Genomic DNA, 19,683 nt, shown 5'->3' with positions numbered 1-19,683 from the left:
GAGCAGCCCCTGCCCTCCCCAGGGCTGCTCAAACCCTCTCCTCTGCAGCGAGGCGATGGCAAGACAAAGGTGATGGTGGCGTTCAGCCCTGGTAGGAGCAGCCGTGGTTACCGGCTGCCTCTGCCTGGACCACGGCAGCTCTGGGGCGTCCCGGCCACCTCCCGTGGGGCAGGGGAAGGGGCTCAGTCCCCCTGGGAAGGGTCCTCGCTGCCTCCCCTGGCCCCTCTCCCCACCGTCTCTCACCTCTCTAAGTGCATTTTTGCCTTCCTCAAAAGATAACTGGCTTTTGCTTAAAAATAGGTTAATTAATTTCCCACCTAATTAATGCAGATTCTTAGATCACTTCCCCCCCGCCAGGATGCCAAAATAGATTCGCAGGACTGGAGGGAGAGGCCAGGTTGCTTTGATGAGTCACCGGGGGTTATTGTTTAACTATTTTTGTTCTGGCAGGGAAGAGCTGCTGGGATGGGAACCCGCAGCTCCGGCAGCCGTGGGAAAACCAGCTCACAGATCAAAGAGAAACCGGGCAGGGGCTCCTGGGCTCTGCAGTGCAGCGAGGGGGGTCTCGGCTCCTGGGGAAACTCCTCCATCTCTGCCCTGGGGGCACAGCTGGGGTCGGGATGAGGAGGTTGGCAAGACGCATCCCCAGGGCCATCTACAAGCAAAAGAAACTGCTCAAAAAACGTGACATTAGCGTGGATCTGCTCTGTCCCCATGGGAGAGGGCTGGGGACAGCGATGCAGCGCCTGGGTGCTGGAGGGACAGTGGACACCGGAGACCTACAAGGGAACTGGTTATGGGGTTATGGCTACGGGGAGCGGGGACGCGGCAGAGCAGGAGCAGCAGCTCAGCGGCCCCGGAGCGAGGAGCCGTGCGGGTGCAGCGCGGTGAGACCGGGACCTCCCGCCACCGGGGTGGGGACAAGCGGTGACCCAGGGAGGGGACGCGCTCAGCCGGGTGCAGGGGGGAAGCAGAGCGGTGGCACCGTCCCCACGCAGCCCCGCAGCCGTCACCCGCTGCCCAGCGCCAGCACACCCAGGGCTCGGACCCCCGAGACCGTCAACTTACTAACTACGGGCAGGGACACCTCAAAACCTGGCCACTTCAACATCGGGGCTGCAAGGGAAAGAGAAGGCAGGTTGGAGACACCGGGACACAGCGAGCCCCTGACGGGAAGAAGGTTTTGGTTAAGGAGAGGAACCGGGCTGCGGGCCGGCGGCCGCCCCGGCGCGAGAGCTCACCGAGCCCGCCGGCTGCACGGCCCGCAGCGCCTCCGCGCAGAGGAAGCAGCAGGAGAAAAGAAGAAAAAGGAGGAAAAGTCATGTTTATGGAGTTGCTGGTGCTGCCCGCCGCTCCCGGCGAGGAGGGGAAGGAAGGGCACGGCCGGGGGGCCGGCGGCCACCTGGGGGGAGCAGAGCGGGCACGGCGGGGGCTGCGGAAGGGAGGGGGCGGCTTCCTTCCCCCCGCCGGCCGGCCCGCGCTCCCAGCCCGACTCGCGGCCGCGGGCTCGGCATGCAGCAAGCAGCAGCGTCCCCTCGGGATGCACGCGGCCCTTAAACAGTTTTAGCTGCTCCTGCTCAGCAAAGCTGTTTAAAGCCTGGGGGGGCCAAGCGCGGGCACGCAGGGGCTCCCCCGGCCGCCTAATGCCGAGGGCACAGAGAAGGGGCAAAAAAACCCTGGCATGGCAACGTGCGATGGGCGATGCAGGCGGTGATGGGCAGCACACAGGCACGGCAGCCGAAAAAGACACCGAGGCCCAGCTCAATGCAATAAATAAAACTTTTATTCAAACAATGACTCAGTACAGGGCACATTTCTCTCTGGCTTTTAAAAAAGGGTTTTCAGCACTTTACAATCTCCATACAGGCTTGGCTAGACTGGGTTTTTTTTCCCCCTCTACATTCAGTCTTTCAGCATGAAATATCCTGGGTTAAAAATCCTTAGCAAAATTCGGACATCGGTGCAGGAGGGTCGTGTCACAATATGCCCACAGGCGAGTATAGAAAACAAAAAACTTGTCCGTGTGTGTGTGTCTGTATTGCCAGCAATGTCCTAGTAAACAGGCAATGTCAGAGGTTTTAAAAATCACACCAGAAAAAGGAAGCGTGGACAGCTTTGCGGTGGAGACGGCCACGGGCACCGCAGGGCTCGGCGGCGGGAGCGGGACCCCAAGTGCTGGACCCCCGGCACAGAGCCGGGACTGCCTCGCTTAAGCCGGGTTTAGGGATGCGAGCGCATCCTCAGACAGCTCCGCACCAGCCCCCAGCGCTGACGTGAGGTAACAATACCTTGCTACAAAAAAATATATATATATATTTATAAAACAAGCAGGAGTAACCCTTCTGGGGGGGCTGCCGGCTGCGCCCACGGCCGGCGGGACCCCAGCCCTTTCCCCGCGGGAGCTCCGCGCCATCCGCTTCGCCCAGAGCCCCGCGCGGGGCGGGGGGTGGAAGCGGATGGGCTGGGGGGGCGCGGGGTCTGCAGCCCCCCTGCGGGAGCGGCATCGCGGGCAGCCCGGATGCTGGGTAACAGTACGGACACCAGAGGCCATGCATATTTGTGCCAGTCGGGGAGGTTTTGTCCCGGCTGGTGCGAGGTGGCCGGCGTGCAGCCCGGGGGGATAGTGCATCGCTAACATTCACACGGGAGAACAAAAACCGGGTCCCACTACAGTGTCAACTGCATCCGGGCTGCTGGGGAGTGAGCACAGACCGGGCGGCGGTTTCTGCTCTGAAAAGGCTTCAGAAACAAGGGCACTGTGAACACCAGGGAGGGGTGGAGAAGCACCATGGTTTCCTTGAAGATCACAAGAGTTTAAAATCCAAAAGGAGTAGAGAAAGAGAAACGAAGGGGAAAGAAAAAAAAGGGGAGGAAAAGAAGCAGAAAGCTCTTCCAAGCAGCAAGGGGCCGCCACGAGCCAAGGTGTCCTCACACCGTGGATACCAAACTGCCGCTGCCGCTGCGGAACAAAGCACAGGACACTGCCGGGGGGGCCGGGACGCCGCAGCGCCGCGAGCGGCACCGTGCCCAGGAGCACGGCTCCCGGCACGGCGCCCTGGGGATGCCAGCACCCGCCGAGCCACCAGCTCAACCCCTGCCCGTCACCGTTGTGCTCACAGCCCCTGCCCTGGGGTTTGTCCCCAAGAGCGAGACGGGGCAGCCCCAAGGCAGAGGGAACTGGGATGGAGGAGCCGCCGGGCGGGAGAAGGCGCCAGGGAAGGATCCCGCGTGCTCTCCGCAGCCCCGCTGTCCCCAGAGAGGAGCCTGGGGACATGTCACTCTCCGGAGGAGCACGATCCCCTGTGGGATACAAGTCGGGGACACTGGGGCTGTCCCCGGGAGACGCTGGGTCCCTCCATGCTCACGGACCAGACCTGCAACGTGTCCTCCATCGCCTGTCCCCATCCCAGCCACCGCCTGTCCCCCGGGAAGCCACACAGAGACCCCTGTGGGGACCCGGCCCCAAGGCTTCACCCAGAGCTAACACCAAGAGTTCACTGGCAGGTAATGCGACAGGAAGGTTCAGTCTTACCTGCTGACGGACCTCGTCCCGTAGTCATCGAGACCCTGCGGAGAGGAGGGGAGGAAGCACGGTAAGGGGGGGACGGGGGCTGCGCCCGTTCAGATGCCACTGGAGGGTCACACGAACAGACCAAAGTGCATCAGGACCCGGGGATTCCAGGGCCAAGAGCCGATGCATTTGGAAAGGGAGATATGGAGATGATTTGAACAGGATTTAGACAGCAGAGAGCACAGTGGCACCACTCTCTTCGGAGCAGGGACAGCAGCGGGACAGCCCCGCTCTGCTCTGCCAGCCCCACGTGGCACGGAGCTCCAGCTGCTGCCGAGATACAACACGCTTGGAAAGGGACCGAACAAGTTTGAGACACCAGTGAAATGTTCAGTGGAAAGAGGTGTTTGTCCATATTAACTCCCACCAGAAACCCACAGGGTTTTGGACTATTTTCTCCTTTCAGCCGGTACCAAACGGCCTTTGTGGCGGGGAAGGGAAGGTCCATGGAGCAGGTGGGAACGGGCTCAGAGGACGTCCCTTGAGGACATCACTCCCTGGGCAAGGACCTGTCCCGGGACACGGCCACAGAGCAGCTCTGCTCTCCGTGACATACACAGGATCGCTCCAGGAAGGAGCGGGAGATGCTGGTCTCAGCTGGTCACACACCAGGGGTCAGAGACTCACATCCCCACTGTCCCAGGAACGCTCCCCATCCCCAAACCCAGCAGCAAACCCTGCTGAGAAAACCCGGCAAACAGCAAGAAATGGGGCCGCGCTTCTGTCCCTTGCCCTGCAGGGAGGACCAGACCCCGACTAAAGCTGCTGCCTCTCCCCCTCCTCATCCTCTCCCCCTCCGCCAGCACATCTGAGTGCTCCGGGGAAGCCAACGCGGCTCATCCCACCAGGCTCGTTCTGGCGGGGAAGCCCCACCGCGCCAGCAGCTCCCGGGTTAAGCTGATGTCCTCCACACACGTGTCCTCCCCAACTCCTTATCCGAGAGGCCCTGAGCTTGTTTCAGAAACTGCCGGGGGGGGCAGCCCTGGCCGGGGTCTGCCCCAGCCCTGCACGTTCCCAAGGCACTGTCACCGGCTTGAATTGGCACATGCCAGAGAAAACGCTTCCAGCTGCCTGTGAACAGCTCGTTTCTGGTGGGAGGCTCCCATGGAGCCAGCAAGTGTTGTCCTTTGGGGGTTTACGGTGCCGTTTCATGCCATTCGCTCCCTGTGCCTTGCCTGCTCTGGCCAGGTGAGCCAAACCAGCTGGTCCTCCCCATCCACGGCTCTCCTGTCCCCCTGCATCCCCCGGCCCTTCTCCCCACGAGAGATGCTCGGCAGGAGATGGGGACCCGGGCAAGGCACATGGATCACCAGGCAAAAACGGCCAAATGCCTGTAAATCCCAAGGGAAACATTGCGTGCGTTCGGACTTACAGCTGTCGACCTAGTGTAAGGCTTGTAGTGAGCGGAGGGCGGTTGGCAGAGGCCACTGGAATAGTCTTTAATTGCACACCCATAGGGCATTAGGTAGTCCTAAAACAACGAACACAGGTTGGAGAGCAGCCCTCATCCACACACTGCCCATGCCACGCCGGGACTCAGAATGGGCTTTAACACATTTCATCCTTCTGATTTAAAACCACATTTCATCCTCTTGATTTAAAACCACTTTTCATCCTTCTGATTTAAAACCACAGGCAGGACGGAGGAGCCACAGACTGCCGGCTCACCACGTGCCGGGCTCCAGCAGTGACCATCACCCGGGGCTTTGCTCAAGCACCTCCCATTTATAAAATAACCCCCCCGGCGCAGGAGAAGCCCCCGCTGGCCGCGGGCTCACCTGGGAGAAGGCGGGCACGGCCACGCTGTACGGCCGCTGCTTGAAGGTGTTGCCGCCCTGTGCCGGGAAGGCCTGGGAGCCCATGCCGTAGTCAGGTGGCGGGAGGGCGATGTCGTCCTTGTCCAGCAGATTGCCAGTGCTGCTGCTCTTCCCCTGCTGCAGGCTGGGGGGGACACGCGGACCAGAGGCGTCAGCACCAGCCACCCCGTGCTGGGACGCCCAGGCCACCCCGGCACCCACGGGGGGGACCCCACGGCGCCCGGGGGCTGGCAGGTGGGGGATGCTCCTACCTCGTGTGGACCCGCTCGCTGCCGTCGCTGTCGAGGACCCGCGTGTAGGAGAAAGGAAACCAGCCCCTCCTGGAAGGCAAAGGCAGGGATGAAGCCAAACCCACACCTGTTTGGGGAGGATCCAGGAGAGGCCGCAGCACTCACATTTTTGTTTTCTCGCTCTCTCCATAGTGCCAGCCGTCCCTGGCCTCCGGCACCAGCAGCGTGATCAGGTCACCCTCCTTGAAGCTCAGGAGGGTGCTGTTATCTCCGGCAGCATGCGAGAAAATGGCCTGCACCCTCGTCCTGCCGTTCCTCTCGAGCCCTGCGGCCATGGAGCTGGAGCGTGGCAGCGTCTTGTTTTCGGCTGGTGGAAGACAGAGACCAATGAGTGCCCCAAGTCCTTCACCCCACGGCCAAACCCTGGCACAAGTAGGGAGAGGTCCCTAACCTTGCTTATCTTGCCCCGGGTGCCAACAAAACCTTCAGTGTTCTACTCGCAGCTTCCCCCTTAACAAGCAGGATCTGGCCATTGCTCCTGGCATCACCCATGGCCAAGGGAGCAGCCTCCCTGTGCGAGACCCCTCAAGAATTCCCCCCTGGCGGTGCTGTCTGTTGGCTGAAATCCGCCCAAAACCCCAGAGCAGACCCTGGCTCTGCTCATTCCCTGACCCCCAGGTCCAGAGGCACTGATGTGGCCGGTCCCTGTCCCAGCGCCACAGCATCCTCAATCACTCCGCTCACCGCGGCCACCGCCAGACCCAGCGACCGGCACAGCCAGCACTCCGGGAGCGGGGACGGGCAGGACAGAACCTCACCTGATGCGTAGCTGTTTTTCGGTGGCACGTTTTTGCGAACTGGGAGTGTATTGGAGTAAGAGTCACTCAGCTGCTTCTGAGGCTGGGGAGGAGATAAAGATTTGGGCTGTGCTGGCTTCATCTCAGACCAGTGGTTGTACCCGTCGCTGTCTGGGCCCGAGGCTCCGTTCATCACCGGCATGGCCTCCTGCGCCGACATGCGCTACGGAGAGAGGAGAGGAGGGGAAACAGATGGGAAACATCTTCATTAGGGCATCCCAGCACAGCTCCCGCAGCAGGACACAGCCCCGGGGAAGATGCTTCACAGCAGATCAGAGCTTCAACCTCTTGGGTTTAGTTCCCCACCTGAGACAAACTGCTCTGGGGGGAGCAGTGGGATCCCCTCCATGGTATTTTACTGCTCCAAGCTGCCTTGCACCTGATAAATCCCTCCTGAGCTCTGCTGAGCAGCTCGTGCCCTCACATCGGGGGGGACCCTTTTCTGAAGGGTCTTTCATCCCAGGGGTCACTCCAAGCACCTTCTCCCACAGTTACTGGGGTACCTCAGTTCAGCCTCAGCTCCAGGACCAGCCTGACTGGGACCAGCCTGGCCAGGCCAGCCCAGCTCACGGGTTCTCCAAACCCACCCTGGGACCTGCTGCAGCCCCTGCCCTCCAGAGCTCAGCAACCCTGGCAGGATGGGATGGGACGGGCTGCCCATCCCCATCCAGACTCCTTCCCGCATCCCAGGGCAGCGAGTGCCCAGAGCTGCCCATCCCTGTGCTGTGACATCCACCAAAAGGCGACTTGCTGAAGACAGCGGTGACACCGGCCCGGGCTCGTCCCTCCAGCTTTGCTCAGAAGGGCAGCACAACGTCTACCATGGAGATACTTACTCCTACAAAAGGTGCCAGCTCCGGGGGGACAGGGAGAGGTTTGGCACCAGGGATGGGGTCAGAGATGATGAGGTTGGATTTGGATGTAGACAGAGGGCTCGGCATGATGGTGCCATTGCTGCTGGCAGCCATCTGCTGCATCAGCTGGATGGCACGCTCCGGGATCTTGTTGGGATCCGAGCAGGACTGCTGCCACAGCGGCAGCTTCTGCGTCAGCATCTCCTTCCCCTGCAACACAGAGAAACGAGGCCTCAGGACACAGGGCTGCGGGAACCCCCCCCAGCTCTGCATCCCTCCCCGGGCAGCACCGTGCGGCTCCGGAGCTGGCCTGACCCTGGGCACAGGACTGACGGACTCTTCTGTGCATGGCAGGGACTGGATAAAACACAGGGACTGGATAAAACACAGGGACTGGATAAAACACAGGGACTCGCTGCTTCCAGGTTCTGATGGCAGCTGAGCCAGGAAGGTGCCATGAAAAATGGAAAGGAGGGAAGGAAAAGATAATTTATCTCCCTCTGGCCCCGCTGCCCTGCAGCTAAACCCGCTGCTCCCTGCCCGCAAGCGGGACCTGCAGCATCCACTGCCAAGGAGGGGAAAAGGTGGGCTCAGCTTGCCCTTATTCAGGTAACACACCCATGCTGTGTGAGTGAGCATCCCATCATGCGACTCTCCGAGGGAGGAAATGTTCCAAACCACCCTGAGGTCACTCCTCAGCCTCTTTTAAAGCCAATTTCCAAGTCCCAGAGCATTTCCCCGCTATGGGCCACCAGCTCACAGCCTGGGACTCAGCCCCCATGGAGCCGCAGGCAGCAGCGAGACGGCGTTTTTAGCCGGCACAGCCCATGCCGGCTGCTGGGCTGGTGCGGGCTGGGCGCCCACATCGCACGTACGCCCACCCTGCTCTGGATGAACCACCTGCAAAGTCCCTTCTGTAAAACCACCCTCCACGTACTGCTGCAAGAAGTCTTCGGCTTCACCATGCCGCAGCCGCGCTGCAGGTGCCTGCGCCCTGTGCCTGCTGATCCCCCATCCTTGGGGGGGGATTTTTTCCCCATTCTGCGCTACAGGAGGGGTTCACAGATGCTGAACATGGATCCATCCTGTAGTGCGAGCACAGTGCTGACTAATCCAAACTCCTTCTCGCCGGTGCCAAGCGTAGCGGTGACAGATGGGTGCTGTGAGCGATGCGGGGGGTGGCGGCGGGGAACAACCAGAACGGGAGCACGAGGCTGCGGGGGCAGCGCTGGCGTTCCCAGCCCTTGTCCGGATGGATTCTGCTCGGGACCAGCGCTGGGATCTGCCGCTCCCCGGGCTGGCAGGCAGCAGCTCCAGCCCCGTGGGCTGCCTGCGAGCAGGCAAGAGGGGTTTGCAGCAGCAGTTTAATCTCTGGTTTAATCCTTGCCTTTGCTAAAGCCAGGGCTAAGGTGGGAGTTGGAGGGAGCCCCCTCCCTGCCCGCCAGGCTGGCAGCACCGCTCCCACTCTGAGCACAAACGTCCCTGTTTTGCACTTCTATTGCTTTTGCAAGTCACAAGGTGATGCAGGAGGAACCTGATGAGCCTCTGCCGGGGCAGAGCCCTCAGACCTTGGTGACCGTGACACAGAGGTGACCTCAGCCACATCCATCTCCCGCGAGCTCCCCTGAACAAGGGAACTTGCACTGTGGAGCAGCTAACACCAGTCGCAGCTTTCGGGATCTCAGCCCGATCTGTCAGCAGCAGGTCACAACAGGAGCATCCGCCTGGTGCCGGTGCAGCTGGTGCCGCCCTGCGGCTGCAGCCCAGTGGCTCCAACTCACCTTGGCGTGGTAGGTGATGGCGCTCTTGGCTACCGCACACTGCTTCTCTACCAGGAAACAGAACCGTCTCCGCTCTTCCGTGAGAGCTGTCTTGTAGCCGTCAGAGACGTAGTTCTCCAGCTCGCCTTGCTTGTTGCTGATGGCTTCAATATACTGGAGGGGAAGGAAGCAGAGAGGCAGCTGCCATCACTGCTCTGCCCCTCTGTGCACGGAGCAGGGGACGCTGCAGCATCCTCTGGAGAGGGGACAGCACTGCAGTCGTGGGGCTGGGGGGGCGGCCGTGGGGCTCAGGGGGTGGCCGTGCCTGCAGAGGCCCCCCCAGCACAGGACGCACACACACGTGCCTGCGCGGCCCCTCCAACCCGCCCTTACTCATCGGAGCCCCCACGCAGAGGCGCTGACTCAGCGCGTGGGCAGCCCCGCACGGGTGGCAGGACGAGCTGTACCGCGAGCAGCCGCCTGCTCACCAAACGGGCGCCTGCGCCGCGGCACCGGCGGCCTTCCTTATCACCCACGGCTGCAAACGGCCCCCACGGCCCCCTGCTCATTCCTTCCACCCCAGCCACCGCGGTGCACAACCCGCCGGGAGCCCCAGCCCCGCTGAGCACCCAGGCGCTGGCCGCAAGCAGCGAGGGGACAGCAGGGCGGCCGGTGCATCCCGGGGCCGTGCAGAGCCCGGGGTCCTGCCGGCACCGGGCAGAGATGCTGCAGATGCAGCAGCTCCGGCTCTGCCTACGGAACCTCTGCCAGCTCAGCTGCACCACGTGGGGCTTTGCCAGCGCCGTATGGGCATGGAAGCGGCACAGGCTGACCTGTGCAACGCAAACGTGGCAGACGGGAGGATTCAGAGCAACACCTGGGGCTGCAGGGCTGATGCTCGGCTACATCCATCAGCATCCCTGAGCACAGAGGGTGTGAGATGTCCCCAGCTCCCCGAACCAGGGGCTTTCTGCTCTCTAATCCTCTGCAAGGAGCTTCCACCCTTGACGTGGCACTCGAGAGCAGCAGCTCTCCTGCCCGTCACTGTCCTGCCCTGTGACGCCTCCTGCCACCAGCTCTGCCCTGGGATGGCAGCACCACCCCGAAAAGCCACAACCAACCACGCAGCCCCAGCACTGCTAAACCTGTTTGAGAAAGTCTGAGCTTCCCTGAGAAGGGCATTAAACTGGAAATTCAGGGCCCAAAGTAGCTTTACTTCTTTCTTCATATTTAACGGTTATTTTTAGCACACTACAATGTTTATTAGCAGACACATAAAATGGAGCAAACCACAAAGCAGTGAGATTAAGTGACATCCCAGACTTCAAAGGGGACTTATATCAGAGCTGGAGCTCCCACTGCTCCCAGCCTGCCCGGAGCATCCTCCCCCAGAGCTCGGGCACAACCCAGCGGGTGTTGGGTCTCCCCATAGGCACCAACAGGTGGTAAAAAGGGGTGAGAAATTGGTACAAACCCAGTTTGCAACCAGCAATCCTGTTTCAAGGAGAATTGGTTTTTTCCCCAGATGAGAAAAGCCAGCACAGGTGCCTGTGTTTAGGAGCAGAAATAAATGAAGGTAACTGAGCTGACACCGTTGGGTGTAGAAGCAGAAATAACGGAGGCATTTCCATGGAGCCCAAGTGAAGCTGTGGGGAGAGCGGAGCTGGACCGGAGCTGGCACCAGGGACGCCGGCAGCAGCCAGGCTGTGCCGGCAGCCGCGCAGAGGTGCCAGGGCCAGCACGGTGCCGGGAGGAGGCGGCAGCACCGGGCACGTGCCGGGGACAGCGGGCAGGAGCAGGCGGCTGTGGGAGGACACGCTCAGCGCGGGCAGGGAACGCGTGGCAAAGCATCGCTCCAGAGTGGGCTTGGGACGGAGGCGCTGCCGATCGCGCCGCCTCCTCCCAGGTATTCTTAGCCCTGGGAGCAGCACGGGGACGGAGCCCAGAGGCATCAGCCTGGCAGCGAGGACAGGGAGCTGGGAGGGAAGGACGCTCCGGTGCCCCAGCCCCTCCATCGCAGCCCTGCGACACCCAGGAGCCACCGAGCCCTGCTGGCCCCGTGCGCCGGCACCACCGGCAGCTCCCAGAAAAGTTTCCTTCCCTCCTCTCCCGAGGGAAGTGGCGGGATGATGCTCTTGCGCCTGCAGAGCCCCAGTTCAGGAAGGAACCACAACCATGACAGCACCCGGAACAGCAGGAGCAAGCGCGGACCCCGACACCTGAAACTCATCCTGCTCATTTCCAAACTGGGCCATCAAGGAGGAGCAGGTGAGGAGTGGAATGAGTCCAGCCCCTGCTGATGCGGCTCAGTAGCACAAGGACCATTCCAACACAGCCCAGGGATCACTGCATGACGCTGCCACAGCCCAGGGACAGCGGGTGGGCGAGTCCCCTGCAGCAGGGGGACAATTCTTCCTTATCTGAGCAATGTTACGTTTTTAGTTTTAATCCTGATTTAAATACACAAGTTAAAGCTTTATTTACATCCCCGGTTTCCATCTTGTTTTGCAAGTACACTTTTAATTATTTCACTAAAGAAAGGCTTGTCTTAATGGCTGCAGCCAGTTAGAACATTTCAATTTGCAAGCAGAGAGCCTATGCTCTAAATTTAGTGTTCTCAGCGCTTTATGTACTTTATGTAAATATGCCTGATGTGCCATTGATTTATTCAGAGCCTTGATTTTTACACGTTATTACATTACAAAATGGTGAGCAACGCTTCTTGGTCACTAGATTGTAATTTTGAGCAAATCCAAAAAGAAAACTATGTGTGTTCAAATAATGGATGGAGAGACAACTGAAATAAAAACCTTGCTAAACATGCTGGGCGCACAGGAACAAAAGCAACACACAGACCAGGATGTCAGATCTCGCTGCTTTAGGTCAAGGAGCAGCATCTTCGAGCAGCGAGCAGTGCCAGGACCAGCGGGCTCACGGCTGCCGCTCACGTCTCCTTTCCCGGGGGATGGAGCGGGGTCCTGCAGCCCTCCTGCATTTGGAACCCCAGCCAAACGCATTTCTCAGCTTGCTGTCACCTGAGAGCAGCAGAAGGGCCGGGGGAAGGGGCCCCCGCCGGCCCCCCGTGCTCGGGCTCAGCAGTATCGTCTCCAGAGCTCACCAACATGCACGGACCGCTCGAGTGATGCATTTTCAGTTCAGAGCCTGATTTAGGCTGTCAGCTTCACATCCATATTTTAAGCATCATCTAAATAAAAATCCTGGCTTAAAGGAAGGAAAAGGCCCCCATTTGTGACCGGAGCGCCCGAGGGGGCAGGGTCCAGCCAGGGGGGTGATCGCAGTGGTCATGGCCGTGCCAAAAGCCAGAGCTTGTGCCGGAGCCACCCCACAGCTCCAGAAACCTTTTCTGGGTTTCTAGGTTGGAGAGACCTCAAATAACTCCCCCGTCCCCCCCTCCACCTCCCCAGCACATCCACTGCCAAGTCACCGGGAGCTGCTGACCTAATTAGCGATGTCGGCACACGGCGCCGCGGGGGAAGGTTTGGTTTAAGATGCTGCCACGGCTCAGGGTGGAGCAGCATCCCGGGGGGAGCCCAGGGAGATCCCCCGGGGCGGCTCAGCCGGAGACCTGCTGGTTTGGCAAACGCCGGGGGAGACGAGCGATGCCGGAGCAAAGCGTGGCCACGCTGGGCCCTGCAAGGCTCCGGCCAGAAGCCAGCCCAGGTCACTCCAACAGGCAAGACAGGAAATTAGGAACAAGAAAACGTGAAACAAGAAACAAGATGCTGCAAAGTCCCCAGTGAAGCAGCCGCTGCCATCCCCGGCACAGAAAAGCCAGGGCACGCATGGGCCCTGCCGCTCGCGCCGACGTGCCCCCAGCGCCGCGCCAAAGCTGACAGCCAGCCGTGTGCCGAGATCAAAAAGCGTCCGAGAGATGTCAAGACCTGAGTTCTTTTCAAGCACATGCTGCCATCAGTGTCGCTAGTGCAGGTGAAACAGCAACGTCGTCACTGAACTTCAGCCAAGCCTTTGATAATTCCCCATGCTTACTGGAAAAAAATGAGTTCAAACCGTTCTATGCAAGCCAAGAACGTGCAAAACGGTAAGGAATGTGAGCCAAGGGCAGTGCCAATGCTAATGCATCGAGCTCAACTGCAGAAACCAGCATTACAGATCTCCAAATGTCGGGAGCACAGAGCAGCGGGGACGGGGGACAGAGGACAGGGAGGGGAGGGGACCCCGAGCCGTGCCGACCGATGGGCAGGCTGAGATACCTGGAAGGAGCGAACACGAGAAGGGAGGATTTATTTAGGGAACTGCAAGGGAGAATAATTAGAAAGTAATGGGATAAAATGAGAAAGAGTTAGGCTGATTAACAGAGAAAGAGCATCTAAGCTGTGGAATAGTCTCAAAGAAAATGAGCTCAAACTCTGCCAGGGCACAGACAGCCCAGCTGAGGCAAACAGCAGCCTGGGGATCCTCACCCCGCCGATCCTGGGCAAGGAGACGGCTCTTCCTCATTCCCGGAGTTTGCTGCTTCCCTGGAAGCCGGTGGGCCCTGGAGAGGCGCGTCCCCTCGCAGCTCCCTGCAGGGCGGGGGGTTTGTTCGGGCAGACACGGCCATGCCACGGGGAGCCCGGGGCTGTCGGCAGCAACTCCCAGCAGAGCACAGCTCAGCCATGGGCCCGAGGTGACTCAAACTCTTGCAATACAGCAAATAAAGCAACCAATCAAACCCGCTCCCATGGTGGAGAACGCCCGTGCAAGGGTCACCACGGGAGCCAAGACGTTTCACTGCCTTCTGCAAGGACCGAGCACTCGCAGAGCCGTGGGACGTCCCCGCAGCCGTCCAGTGCCGGGTGGTTCTGTGCGTCTGGTGCAGGGGCACACGGAGCCCAGCACCTTCCCAGGAGACGACAAACGGCCCCTGCCCTGCACAACATCTCCAGTCCAGAAAGGTGTTTTCGTGGCGGCCCCCGCTGCGCCGCCCACCCGCCTCCCCGGCTCCAGCACCTGCGGCCAAACCTCCTCTGCAGCGCCGCAGGCGCCATCGCGCTCATGGCTGCCAAAGGTGAAATAATGTGCAGAGCGGATCCCAGGGAGCACAAACCCTGACAGCTGCCCTGCCCCCCACGAAGGGCTGTCTCCCCTCGTTACATTCCCTGTATCGCACATCTGTTAATGGGAGCAGCAGCCTCATCCTTCCACTGCTCCTGTACAGCACCATCCACGCGTGCATGTGATATTACATAAAATTTGCAGAGAGCAAACCAGCGGGCAAGTGCCTTCTCCAGCCGGCTGTGTGGGGGTTTCACAATCAGCTGCTTAAAACGTTCCCTCAACACAGAGACACCTCAGATCCACAGCTCAGCGCGCAAGGTTTGGTACCAAAACACTCATCAGACGTGGCCCTGACCTGCAGGCACGGGCACCCGGGGACCAGCTCTGCAGGAGTCATTTGAGGCATCTCAGCCCAGAGGAAAAGAAGTTCACAATTTCATTTTGCATATTTGTGGCAGCTGCTTATAGATTTGCAGAGCTGGTTCAGGGAACCACGTTGTGTGCCGGAGCCTGCAGCCCAGCCGAGGCGGCAGGAATGCTGCCGGCCACAGCAAACCCGCCTCCCTGGCCACAGCTGCTGACGGGGACACGGAGCCTCTCCTCCCCTCCGTGCCGACTCTTTCATACGCACCCGCAGCCCACAAAGTCTGAAAAAGCCGCTTCGGCGTGTGGCTCTTGCAGCCCCGTGTCTGGAGAGCAGGGCCAGTGCTGGAGCCCCACGAGCACCCAAAGCCTCCCCAGATGCTCGAGGCTGCAGCCCCACGGTGAGAGGGACCTGCACCACCAGCCGGAGCTCACAGCTGATTATAACAGAGGCGAGAGATCCCACAGGGGATGAGCCCCTCAAGAAGGTCCCAGCCACGAGCAGGTAACACCACGGAACTACATGAACGCCCGGGCTGGCACTTCCCGAGTCGGGATCCGTTCAGTCCCGACCTGCCCACGTCACGAAGGACCCTCAGACGCTGCCCACGGCTGGAGCAGCTCAGCCCCAGCCTGCTGCGTCTCCCACTAAGTGTTTCACAGCCGCTTCCCCTGCCTGCAAGGGATTTGGTGGTTCGGACACCCAGCTTAAGGCACGATAAAACCTGGAGAGAGTCACCTGCAGCCATGGAGCTTTTACATAATTCTTCCCTATTTGACTTTCACATAAGCCCTTGTAGCCTGGTTTGTGCAAACTCCTTATCAGTTAGAGCTTCTTGACCTATACCTAAAATTATTTCTCCTGATGGGAATATCAAAATGAGGTTTCAATTACAAAAGTTTATCCCCTCTCCCCTCCCCCCAGTTATTTGGCACAGAGGTATTTAATGCTTAAAATATTCCCGTAGGTGTAGGTGTGGACAAGCAGAAGCCACATCTGGGCAGGAGCTGAGCTCAGCCTCCGCAGCACATCACCTCGGCTCAGCAAAGCCTGCTTTTGGAGGGGCTGGGGGAGCAGGGAGCTCCCTGTCCCCCGGCGTCACGGCCGCTCGCCGGCACAGCCCGGCCGGCACAGCCTCTCACCGCAACCCGCCGGCTGCAGCTTCACTATTTAGGGTGAATTACAGTCAGTTTTGTCCCAACCCAAAGGAGAAATCCAATTGTTCATAGCGTTAATATGATTTGATAAATAGTTTGAACCAACATAACTTCATTGTGGAGTTGCTGATTCAATCAAGGTCCTAAACCCATCGCGACCTTGATTTCATGGCTTGATCATAACCAGTGTTTAATGAAATTAAAGCAGTTTAGCTTCCTTGGTGATTGTTTAATCTCAATATTGTTTTCATTCTTCTTCATAAGAGATGTGAAGTGAATGGAATTGGTTTATTCTCCCAGTTTTCACCACAGGTCAAAAGAAGTCTCAGTAACTACATGACCAAGATGAGACACTCAGGCAGCTGCTGTCTCAGCTCCATTCCTCATGTAGAACAAAAGCTCTGGACTGATTCATAAGGAATAAAAGCCTGGCTTTATTGTGATATTCAGCATATCTCTTGACCATGACAGAGAAAGCCCCGGAGATGGGAAAAAAAAAAAAAAAAAAAATCACTCCTGCAGCCTAATTGCGCCTCAAGCCGCTTTTAAGCTACATTGAGTTGTCTTTACTGCAAACCACAAGGTGTTTTAAATCCTCAACCATTTTAATCCTGCGACGCCTGTCCTCACCTATTAAACTGCACAAAACAAGCACCAGAGACAGTGGCCAGATGACATGGGGCTCGCAGACAGCCCCGGATCAGCTCCCTCCACGCGACGCGTGGCTGATGCGGCTCCGGAGCAGCCTGAGCACCGCGAGCATCGTGCCGCTGCCTGATCCCCAGCGGAGCTCCTCAGCCCCCGGGCTCCCGAAGCTGCTGCTCACCAGCCACAAAATAATTAGTCATGTGCAGCGCCTGCTGAATACCAGCATTTATTTCTGCTTTATCAAGGGGAAAAATCTGAATTTGAAGAGTCACGGGTGAGATGTTTGGGCTGATTTACTGGGCTTCCTGATCAACCTAGCAAACTGTGGGGCCCACGCCACGCTGGTGCCCTGGCCCAGGTGAGGGGGGTCCCTGTGCCTCCTGGCAAACCAGAGCCTGAACAGCCCCAAATCTCCTCTCACCTCGGCAGAGTGAGACGATGCTCCAGGAGCCTGAGCTCCCCGAAGGAGGACAGCGCTGCCGCTGCCACCCACCTCACCCGCAGGCGAGGACAAGATGTGGCCACCCAACAAGTGGTGAAAAGGCAGAAAGGACCAATTCTGCTTCCCACAGCATTAAATACGAAGAGAGATGATGACAGAGCACCAGACTCCTGTCTGCTGACTGCTACGGTAGCTTAAGTGGATGAGTCTTCAAAAGAAGAGTCAGACGTTATTGCTTTATTGAAGGAGACGACTGATGGAGCTACCAGGACATCTCTAACAACAGCACCTTCTCCCATTAGGAAACAAGTAATCTGCAACAGCCCGTCGGAAGAGCTCCATCCCGCTGCTGCCTGATCGCTCTGTGGTCCCCAGGCACCAGCCTGATGAAGGCTTCGGCTTCCCACGAGCATCACGAGGAGCCTCCAGCCGCCTCTGTGGAGGCCACCGGGGGTTTGACAAGCCACCGCAGAGGTGGCTTTGGGCCAGCTAAACAAACCGAACCACATGCAGCAGCTCCCCAGGGTGATCTGCGTGGTTCTCTCTTTTAAGCCAGTTGAGAAAGATTATTGTTGAGCAAAGCCCCACGGTACAACACCAGGAGCTCTGCAGATGCTCCTGGTTCACTAAGCCCAGTTTCACTAAGCCAGTCCCAGCAGCCAGGTAGCTCCAGGCTGGGCCCACCCTTACAGCACTGCCCAGGCAAAGCTAAGAACAGCATCAAGGGTGGCCCAAAATACCCTCTTTTTCTGTAGAAAGGAAATGCCAGCACTGCAGCCAGCAGAGAGCAGAGGGAAAAGTGAATTCAGCAATTTAACTTCGTATTTTGATCTGGTGGGAAAAAAGCAGCAAGCAGTTGAGCAGTCTCACAGCTCTTTAAGCTCAAACGCCATCATAAGGCTTTTTCAGAGATAAGCGCTTCCTAACTGCTTACTGCTGAAAGATTAAGAGAATCAAAGGCTGATCCCGTTTCCCCGCCTGTGTTAACAGGACTATCCCATCCCCACCACATCACAGCAGGAGCATCAAACCATCGCTGGGGCAGGTTTTCTCCTCCGACTCCGGGGGTGGGATGGGGATCCCGGCACAGCAGCAGCCCAGGGCGGGGGTGAGGCAGGAGACGAGGGGGCTCTGGCAGCAATTTTGCTCTGTTGTCCCTATCAGCAGATTTTGCAGGTGGGGGAATATCAAAGCAGGTTTGATCCAGGTTTCTCTCGTTGCCTAACAGGGCTGCACCGGCTCAGCAGGAATTTTGGAGCAAGGGCTTGCGGAGACACTGCTGCTCAGAAGCGGTTGAGGCTGCCCAGCTCTGCAGAGGCGCCAGCCCCGGCGGGCAGGACGCGGACTGCGCCGCCACCCAGCCCGAGCTCAGCACAGGAGCTGTGCGCCAGGGTGGGCTGGGCGATGGCAGGTGCGTTTTTCTCCTTCAGTGCTTATTCTGATTCACACCGCCGAGAAGTGACTGATCTACCAAATTTTATTGCAATTAAGAATGTCATTTCCCCGGCACAAGCCTCACAGCAAGTCTGCCGACTGCTGTAAACGCCGCCCTGTGCGCGGCCCCGGCGAGCGAAGCGCCATCGACAGATCCCCTTCCAGCAGAGCGGGGTCATTTTGACACATTGCCAGCCCGTGGCATCCAAAGTGACAGATCCTGGTCCCAACACAACACATCCTCTCATGCCTCAGAGACAATAGCAGGTAATTTCTGGCCTTGGGGTTCATCGTCCCCTTTTCAAGGTACTACTTGTGCCGCAAATGCGAGTAGCAGCAGGAGCACCTTCAGCCAGAGCAGGATTGCAGGTTGGTGCATCAATCTCTCGTTAAAATTTGCCGTGTTCAGCTGCGCCCCAGGCAAAGCTCAAACCAAAAGTCACAAACTCTAGAAGACACGAACCCCTGCTGCGAACGCCCCAGTAACCCCAGTGCCGCAGCCCCCCAGCCCCACCGCCCCCCTTGGGGAACCCCAACACCTCGACCTCTCACACATGCCCACCCCAAGCACAAACCATCCCAGGGTGCCGTGGGACCCCAGCCCTGCACAGCTGGGACCCAATTAGCAACTGGTACATGGTCGGCGAGCAAACCCCCCCGTGATCACACCGCACCGCAGTGATTCACCACGGCCACCCCCGGCCCGTGCCGCCCCTGCAGGCTGGGGGAAGGGGTGTCCCAGCAGCAGGCACAGAAAATATTTAAGCAATACACCATCTAGAAGATGGATCTGGCACAACAGAAATTAGTGATCTTTTGGGGTTCATTCATCAGGCCAAAAAAAACCAAAGCACTGGGAGCAGAGGACAGCGCGGGGTTAGTCACCGCCGCACCGCCCGGCACAACACCTGCCTCAGTTCCCCCAGAGCGGCCATGAGACCCATCGCGGGCTGTCACCCCCTCCCCATCCACGCCTCCCATTCCCCCACACTGCCCTGATGCCGCCAAAGCAAACAGCAAACCCTGATGGAAACACTTGTGAGAGCTGGGCCATCTCCAGCACGTGGTGCCAAGCACCCGCCACCCTGCACGACCACGAGACGGTCACCGCCCCGCCCGGGTCCTACCTGCAGCTCCTTGTCCGAGTACTTCTGGGGGTTTTTGCTGCCTTGGCTCTTCTTCCGAAGTTTCTTCAGCTCTGCCTGGCACTTGTCAAGCGAGTCCCCCTTGCTCCTTTGCTCCGTCTGGTATTTTTTCAGCGCAGCCTGGATGCGACAGGAGAAAGCTCTGAGCACAGCCAAACCCTTGCCTTGGCCTCAGCACCCGCTGCTGGGGGTTGGCTGTTGGGAGATGCAGGATCCCCATGGCCCAGAGAGCAAACAGGGATGGGAATAGTCTGACATTGGGGAAAATGCTGCTCTGTGACACGTGTGATGGCCAGGGACTCATCGGTAACCAGGGGCACAAGTGTCCCCAAGCAGGGAGATGGGCATGGGGCGAGCAGCAGGAACGGGAGATGCAGGGACATCG

At 59.1% G+C, this 19,683-nt stretch overlaps 1 protein-coding gene across 7 annotated transcripts in view; it reads right to left on the bottom strand.

Annotated features, from left to right (window-relative positions):
* The window catches only part of BAIAP2 (BAR/IMD domain containing adaptor protein 2), a 41,090-nt gene that overhangs the window by 2,614 nt on the left and 18,793 nt on the right, over positions 1 to 19,683 (bottom strand). Inside the window, exons 6-14 of one of the 7 annotated variants that reach the window (XM_065648146.1) lie at positions 19,281 to 19,418; positions 9,111 to 9,263; positions 7,312 to 7,539; positions 6,437 to 6,638; positions 5,784 to 5,985; positions 5,640 to 5,708; positions 5,350 to 5,512; positions 3,533 to 3,567; positions 1,069 to 1,166 (exon numbers count right to left, since the gene is read on the bottom strand). In XM_065648146.1, the coding sequence (XP_065504218.1) occupies positions 1,069 to 1,166; positions 3,533 to 3,567; positions 5,350 to 5,512; positions 5,640 to 5,708; positions 5,784 to 5,985; positions 6,437 to 6,638; positions 7,312 to 7,539; positions 9,111 to 9,263; positions 19,281 to 19,418 (1,288 nt within the window). Of the gene's footprint in view, positions 1 to 990; positions 1,167 to 1,770; positions 2,960 to 3,532; positions 3,568 to 5,349; positions 5,513 to 5,639; positions 5,709 to 5,783; positions 5,986 to 6,436; positions 6,639 to 7,311; positions 7,540 to 9,110; positions 9,264 to 19,280; positions 19,419 to 19,683 lie in introns of those variants that run through there. The other 6 variants (XM_065648150.1, XM_065648145.1, XM_065648148.1 and 3 more) reach the window with 6 other exon arrangements.

Source organism: Caloenas nicobarica, chromosome 18 (assembly GCF_036013445.1).
Source record: "Caloenas nicobarica isolate bCalNic1 chromosome 18, bCalNic1.hap1, whole genome shotgun sequence".
Lineage (NCBI taxonomy): Eukaryota > Metazoa > Chordata > Aves > Columbiformes > Columbidae > Caloenas > Caloenas nicobarica.
The sequence above is the reverse complement of the archived record's forward strand: the minus strand, read 5'-3'. Positions and strand labels throughout refer to the sequence as shown.